The sequence below is a fragment of the Phyllostomus discolor genome, chromosome 2 (assembly GCF_004126475.2).
Source record: "Phyllostomus discolor isolate MPI-MPIP mPhyDis1 chromosome 2, mPhyDis1.pri.v3, whole genome shotgun sequence".
Classification (NCBI taxonomy): Eukaryota; Metazoa; Chordata; class Mammalia; order Chiroptera; family Phyllostomidae; genus Phyllostomus; species Phyllostomus discolor.
Window position 1 is genome coordinate 161,256,246 of NC_040904.2, and position 8,294 is coordinate 161,264,539.

General features: G+C 42.7%; 1 protein-coding gene across 1 annotated transcript; it reads right to left on the minus strand.

Annotated features, from left to right (window-relative positions):
• Positions 1–5,020: 5,020 nt before the first annotated feature.
• Positions 5,021–6,901, minus strand: RPS26 (ribosomal protein S26). The gene is made up of 4 exons (XM_028532237.2): positions 6,745–6,901; positions 6,305–6,482; positions 5,443–5,573; positions 5,021–5,120 (listed from the first exon to the last, which is right to left on the minus strand). The coding sequence occupies exons 1-4, from the start codon at positions 6,745–6,747 to the stop codon at positions 5,085–5,087; spliced, it is 348 nt and encodes a 115-aa protein (XP_028388038.1). The 5' UTR covers positions 6,748–6,901; the 3' UTR covers positions 5,021–5,084.
• Positions 6,902–8,294: the final 1,393 nt, after the last annotated feature.

Below are 8,294 nucleotides of genomic sequence, written 5' to 3' on the forward strand. Positions count from 1 at the left end.
TTTTCATGCTAAAAATCACTTTGGTAGTAAAAAATAATGAGATTTTTTTTTACAAAATGTATTCATTGGTCTTTTTTTGAGAGAGAGAAACATTGATTTGTTGTTCCACTTTATGCACTCATTGATTTTCGTACACGCCCTGTTGGGGGATCAAAGCTGCAGCCTTGGCGTATGGGGGGTGATGGTCTCACCAGCCGAGCCACCTGGGCAGTGCAATAAAACTTAAATTTTTTTTTAAGATTTTATTTCTTTAGTTTTAGGGAGGGAAGGGAGGGGGAGGGAGAGAGAGAGAGACAGACAGACAGACAGACATCAATGTGCGGTTGCTGGGGGTTATGGCCTGCAACCCAGAAATGTACCCTGGCTGAGAATCGAACCTGGGACACTTTGGTTCCCAGCCCGCGCTCAATCTACTGAGCTACGCCAGCCAGGGCAAACTTAAATTTTTTTTAAAAGATTCTATTTATTTTTAGAGAGAAGGGAATGGAGGGAGAAAAACATTGTTGTGAGAAAGAAACATCAATCACTTGCTTCAACTGGGAACCTAACCCGCATCCTGGGCATGTGGCTGACTGGGAATCAAACCCAGGAACTTTTGGTTTGCAGGATGACACCCAAACAATGGAGCCACAATGGCAGGGCAATGCTTTTTTAAGTTTAAAAGCTATGTGGTATTTTTCTAAATTCCCTTGTATTTATGGTAATATTTATTAGTTTTCCATTTAGAATACTGACATAACTTCCTTTTTTTATAATAAATATATGTAAAAAGTCAATTTAAAGATGACAGTATAGATATGGCAGAAATACCAAGAAGGTACACCTCTCTCCCCCTTCCTCTCTCTAAAATCAATAAATAGAAGTTTTAAAAAAAGTTGAAGCCCTTGCTGGCGTAGCTCAGTGGATTGAGCGCGGGCTGGGAACTAAAGTGTCCCAGGTTCGATTCCCAGCCAGGGTACATTCCTGGGTTGCAGGCCAGAACCCCCAGCAACCGCACACATTGAATCTTTCTCTCTCTCTCTCTCTCTCTCTCCCTCTCTCTCTCTCCCCCCTCCCTTCCTTCCCTCTCTAAAAATAAATAAATAAAATCTTAAAAAAAAAGAAGTTGAAACAGCTCTAAAAGAAGTCAAGAATTTTGGAAATCATATGGTAGCAAAAACTGACATGAAACTCATGTTAGGTCATTTATAGTCTTTATTTCTCCCACTTAACATGCTAGTCTTATATTTTGCTGAAGAAATATTGTTTGATCCTGAGTGCTGTTCTAGATCCCCTTGAGAAGATTATATATTAAATAGTACATAGGGTTGGACAAAAGTAGGTTTACAGTTGTTTGTATGGAAAATAAAGCAATAATTAATAATAATACAAGAATAAACTGTGTTGGCTGTGGCTGGACAGCTCAGTTGATTAGATCGTTGTCCCAATACACCAAGGTTGTGGGTTTGTGCCCAGGTCAGGGCATGTACAAGGATCAAACAATGAATGCCCTGATGGGTGGAGCAGCAAATTGATGTTTCTCTTTGTCCTTTCCTCTCTCTAAAAATCAATAAATCTTATTATTTTTAAGACTTTATTTATTTATTTATAGAGATAGGGGAAGGGAGAGAAACATCAACGTGTGGTTGCCACTCGCATGCCCCCAACTGGGGACCCAGCCCACAACCCAGGCACATGCCCTCAGGAGGAATCGATCCATCGACCCTTTGGTTGGCAGGCGGGCACTCAATCCACTAAGTCACATCAGCCAGGGCTAAAAATCTGTAAATTTTTTAAAAAGAATGTGTTTTGTGTACTCATGACTAAACCTACTTTTGCCCCTCCTTGTGTGCTCTGTATTACTGCTTTAGAATAAAGAAGCAGTTCTAAATCAAAGTCTGGAGGATTGTACACCTGACCTTAGTACACGCTCCCCTCGCTCACTTGAATATAGACACTGACTGCCTTTTTTTGTGATATACCCAGCACACTAGTGCCATAGGGCATTTATACTTGCTACTCCTTCTGCTGGAAAACTTCCCCCATTTATCCAAGCAGCTTGCTCCTTCAGTTACTTTAATTTTCTCATCAAATGTTATCAACCATAGTCATCAGCCCACCAAAAACATAAAACTGCAACCCTTCATCATGCCAGACCACCCCCACAGGTCCCCCAGTAAAATATAAAGCTGAGCCCTGGCTGATGTGGCTCAGTGGGTTGAGTGCTGGCCTGCAAACTGGTGGGCCACTGGTTGGGTTCCCAGTCAGGGCGCATGCCTGGGTTACAGGTCAGGTCCCCAGTGCAGGGTGTGCAAGAGGCAACCACACATTGATGTTTCTCCCTGTTTCTCCTTCCCTTCCCCTCTCTAAAAAGAAAATCTTTTTAAAAATAAGGACATAAAAAAAAGAACCACTCTTTTTAAAAAATCTTCCAAAAAATGAAAAAAAGAAAGCTGAGACCAGGGTCTCTGTCACTGCTAATGTCATCAGCACTTAGAAATGGCTGGCACAGAGTAGGTACTCAGTAAGTATTTCTTGAATGATTGTTTTCTATCACTTAAACCTCGCTAAGGTACTATGAAATAGGAATGACCATCCTAAAGAGTAGAAAATTGAAGACAGAGTGATCACCCAAGGTCACACAGCTCCAAATACCAGAGGTAAAATTTTTATCTAGGAGTCATCTCTCCTAGGTTTTTAACCAGATTACTGTTTAAGGGGGGAGTTGGATTCAGAAACCAAGTGCCAAGTACATGGGCAGTACTTATTAAACAAATAAAACCTAGATTCTAGCCTGTTCTTTCACCTACTGGCTGTTTCCTTTGATGAGTGTATTGGCTTGTTAACACACATGAAGCGGACATGCCTCTACACCTAATAGCTACTGAATGTGTCAAGTAAAGAAGCATGACATTAACTTAGGGAAAAGTAGCAATTTTTCTCATACATGCTAAATTACGGAAAGGTGAGCAAAGAACAAAAATGCAGGATTTGGGGTTAAGGGAAAGGGTGGCTCAGGACCTCAATGAAGCCTGGCTACCAGAGTGGACATGAAACTCAGCAGCATCAAAGGTGTACATTGGGGCAATGCTGGAAGAGCCCAAAGACCTCTGCCTGGCTTGAAAACTCTTCACACGGAGTCTGCAGAACATAGCACTGTCCTGGAGGTGCTAAAGCTGCAGTAACACCCCCCCCCTAAATATTAAAGTCCATTAATATTGGGGCAGGTGGGGGTGTGCAGCTCAGAGGTCTACCCCACACTGTGACCACCTACTCCAACTTCAGTGTGTAATAGCTTAAGTAGAGCAGACCAATTTTGTTGTGCAATTACCCGGAGAACCTCAAGCTGACTTGTGGGCGTGGCTTGAGATTTTCCTTTTAGGGCAGGTAAGATTAGTACAGAGCAGATACCTTTCTCATAGAACTTGGATATCCTGATCACCCATCAAATAATATATAGTTTAGCACTGGCTGGTGTGATTCAGTGGATTGCATGCCAGCCTGTGAACTAAAGGGTCGCAGGTTTGCCTCCCAGTTGGGGAACATGCTTGGGTTGGAAGCCAGGACCCCATGTTGGGGGTGTGCAAGAGGCAACCACACGTAAGTTTCTCTCCCTCTTTCTCCCTCCCTTCCCCTCATTAAAAATAAAATCTTTTTTTTTTTAAATCTCAAACTGGTCCAGGCAAGCACACATTGATGTTGCGTGGTTGCCTCTTGAGTGCCCTCCAACAGGGACCTGACCCCCAACCCCAGCTTGTGCCCCAACTGAGAACCAAACCGGTGAACTTTGGTTCACAGTCCAGCGCCCAATCCACTGAGTCACAACAGCCAGGGCAATAAATAAAATCTTTAAAAAAACCCCAAAACATATAATTTAAGTTATATGCAACTGGTACTGGCAGGTAGGATGGGGCTACTTCAGAACCTGAGGCAAACAGCCCTTTTGTGAGTTATTTCTGGCACTCCAAGAATCAATTAACTTCGAATTATCTTTAAGCAAAACAAACAAAAAACCCTGCTAAACTAATTCTTAGTAGTGTTAGGCTCCTGAATGTAGGATTTCTAGAGACAGGATCATACTTCGCATTCAGAATGCATAAATCAATTCTTAAAACTTGTAAGACTTACCCTGAAAAAAGTATAGGCTATGCCAACAATTCAAGAGACCTTCAAGCAGTTACCACAGCCCTGATTTACTACTTGAATCTGGTTCATTAAGCAAGCTGGGATTTGGGGTACCAGGTTTACCATTTAAACCTTAGACTTCTGATTTTCTTCTATCCAATGTTTGCCCTGGTGTGAAGAGCTTACAGTGTAAGAGAATGAAAGGGGGACAGTTACGTCTTATCCTCCCCAAAGAACAGAGATACTCTTGCTTACATTTAGTGTTGACAAATTCAGGACTTGTGCCACAGCTGTTTCAGCACATGCATTGGTATGCTGAGTAAATCTCGGTCAGGGGTTTCCATCTGGGTTTTTTTGTTTTGTTTAGTTTAGTTAAAGGCTTTTCCAATAAACAAGACCACCTATACTCTGAAATATCCCACGCCCTCCTTGCTGTCACATCCTTATATATACCCCCAACTCATAACTTTCGAATTTCTGAATTCTAGGAAAATAAACCATTGTCGCACTGATGAACTAATTTTACGTAGTTAAAAATCCTCTTAAAATCTATCCAAGTCCTGTACTTCCTAATCTTTTTGACTCCCACCCAGGGGTGCACACACCACATTCTCAGTCTCTTCCTGATTGCTCTTCACTCAACACTTTCTCCTTATCTTCCTAGCTCCTGTCCCCCAGTTTTAAAACACCAATTAGCCAAACATTAGCCTTAACCCCTCCCCACAGCTATGCAAAGCAGGATGAGAATATAAATACAAGCGAAACCCAAGTTAAGATGCAGAAATAAGCTTTCTCCCCCATGAAAAACTATGCAGCACTCACTCCACGTTTGAATACTTGGTACAAGCAATTATAGTCCCTATGATATACACAACCCCCATCTTCTCTGGCAACAAACACACTCAATGTACTAATATAAAGTACAATTTCCATTTTATTTTTTTTTTCCAGAGAACTTTTCTTTAGTCCTTTAGGGCTCCTTACATGGGCTTTGGTGGAGGTCGTGGGGCAGCACCCTGAAAAACAAAGGAATGAAAGTGCAAGTTAAAAACCACCAACTGAAGACTCCCCCTCAAAGAACCTGACCTCTACCCTCCCATCACTAACAATATACTTGGGTCACAACTGCACGGAAAAACTGGTAGATGTGAAAGGAGACCACACCACCCATTCCAAAACAAATTCTAAAACTCTCTTATAAGTGACTCTGGTGTGAGTCCCACCTACCTTCCCAAACTTAGTTTATCTCACCATAGGTAATCCTTGGGTCCTCATGTATCTTTTGTACATGCCCCTCACCCCCTACCAGCTCCCACATCTCCTTTTTAAGATACTTACCGCCGGTCTGAATCGGGGTGGAGGTGTTCGGTCCTTCCGGGCTTCCCGAGAACGATTCCTGACCACTTTGCTGTGAATGGCACAACTCACACAGTAATGCAGTTTCACATACAGCTTGGGAAGCACATAGGCTAAAATGAAAAACAAATATAATATTAAACATTCTTAAATGTCTGTCAGGCACACCTACAAAACCTCAATCTCAAAACAAATGTTCAGTTTCTGATGCCTAAACACACCTGCAATTTCACAAATTGAGTTAATACTGCTCTACCACCAATTCATCCTGTCACCAGGGGGGCCAAAGCCACATCCTAGAAAAACTGAACATCCAGTTCCTTCAGAAGTTGCACCAGCCCTAAAGCCTATTCCTAGGTCCTTTCTTAAGAATCGTTTGTCTTAAGAAAACGAAATGATTAAAACATCATATTGTTTCAAAAACATCTTTTCTCAACCAAACTAGACAACCTCCTACTTTAAACATTTTTTCAGACTTAGTCTGTACCTTTCATTTCCACAACAGGTACTCAAACATTCAACAATTCCTAGGAATTGTTACATATTCTACGTTTACAGCTATTGCTCCTCAAATGTTGCTACAGAATGAACTATTTTTGGAATCTATTCCCTGAAAAAAAAATTTTTTTTAAAAAGGAAAGAAAGCCGTCACAAACTATAACAAAGACTGTGTACTACCATAATGTCCCCCTCTAACCAGCCAAAGCTCTGAAACGGCAACCACAACAAAGACACTGTTTCTCTCCCACCCCCAACAACCTCAAAAGAATGCTCCACCGAACAAAGCCTGCGGGTGGGGTGGGTATTAAGATACTTGCACAAGTCAGGCCGGGAGCTTACTCACCGTCGAAGACACTCGCTTCCGAAATGTCCCTGACGGCTGCGGCCTCTACTATGTTTCGAATGACGAACTTCTTAATGGCCTTATCCTTGGGCACGCATCGGGCGCAGTTAGTGCAGCGAATAGGCTGCACATGGCCGCGGCCTTTTTTGGCACGACCGTTGTTCCTTCTTTTCTTCGTCTGCATGAGAATAAAGACCATGTTAGGAAAAAGACACAAATTACATCAGTCTTAGCCCCTTCCGACTACATTCCACACACGCAGCGCCCAGAAAAGTGCCAATAAGATCTCCAGTCTCTCGCAAATCTCTCCAAGCCCGAAACAAGCATACATTCCGTCCACTCCTCCGCCATGGACCGGACTCGCAAATCCCCCACAATCAAGGAATCTGGTCCTCTCTACCTCCAGCCTAAGCCCACGCTCACCACGCGCCAGAACTCACCATCTTGGAAGCGAGGACCCGAAAGAGGATCCGGCTTCCGCTCTGTCTCTCTTATATAGCGCCAGATTCTTGCGCTCACACCGGAAGAATCCTCAATTGACGAACGCCAAGAACGATAATTCACTGTATTTAAATTTCCTTCACTATTCAGCGTTTTCGCTGAAACCTGGGGGGCGGGAGGGAGTGTTCCTCGAGTTTATTTATCAGTGGCACGATGTGACCATGGGACTATTTTTCCTGATGGTGGGAGAAATTAAAGAATACATTTCCCAACAACCCTCGCGACACCCTACCCGGACGTAATTCTGGGTATAATTATTTGGCTTTTGAGACTCCGGTCACGTAAGTTGCCTGACGCAGGATCACAAATCGCTCTCCCAATTAGAGACCAGAGGGGGAAGAGCTGCATTATGGGAGTTGTAGTACGAAGGTGATAGGCTCTTGGCCCCAAGCACTTAGACCCTTGACGGTGCTACGCCATCGGGGGACGCTCTCGGCTCGTTTCTATGGCAGGCCTGCTACTTGGTGTAGGTTTGAGAAACGGTGGACCTGAGGAAAACAAAACGTTTTACTACTTCCTCCTACCAATGTGGAGAAAAACCCACAATGAGAGGCCTGGGACAAGTGCCTTGGTGCTGGGTCTGTTTCTCATTCGCCTTTTATCCCTGGATCCTATTAGCACAGTGCCAGGCACTGTAGTAAATGCTTTATAAGTATTAATTCATGTAATTAACTCAGCAAATCTATAAGGTAGGTACTATTATTATCCTCAATTTACAGATTGAAAAAACTGAGCAGTACTGTAGAGAGGTTAAAACTGAGGTTGCCCAAAGTCGCACAGAGCCAGTAAGAGGTATTTTGCCTTCATTATATTGTGCTGCCTTTCACCCAGCAAATGGATGGAGGTACATAGCCTGGACCAGTGAGTTAAATAATTTTGACTCAGACTCATAGAAATACATTGCACGTGGTACTAAATACTTACACAAACGCAAATACACACACACACACACACACACAGATGGAAACAAACTTCATGAAACAATACTTACCTGTATGACAAAAGGTGCATTAGTATGTTCAATTTTCTATTTTATTTTAATAAATGCTAAACTGGTTTTACCACTCATTGATGGCCCCTGGCTAAAACACACTTTCTTATATATACACTCCATTTTCCTTTGAAGAGCCTTGAGAAAATCTTTTCTAGGCTTGAGCAGGAGTGGCTATCCATGCACAGCCAATCACTCTGTCATCTCTAAAACTGAAGAAACTAGGGTGTCAAGGGGACCACCCTGCATTCAGGCTCAAGATGATATAGGTAAAGACCAACTGTTTGTTCATTCATAAATCATCCTGGAGTCTGAATATACCAGACTTGCTTTCCCTCCAACAACCCACCATGGTTTCTCCTAACCTCTAACCCATTTTATTGGGGTTACAATTTGCTTTCTAACTTTTGATTTGGCTTCGAACGATTATACTCACATTTTGAATTTTATAGTTTCAATGTGGAATGGAAAGGCCCTGGCCAGTTACCTCAGTTGATT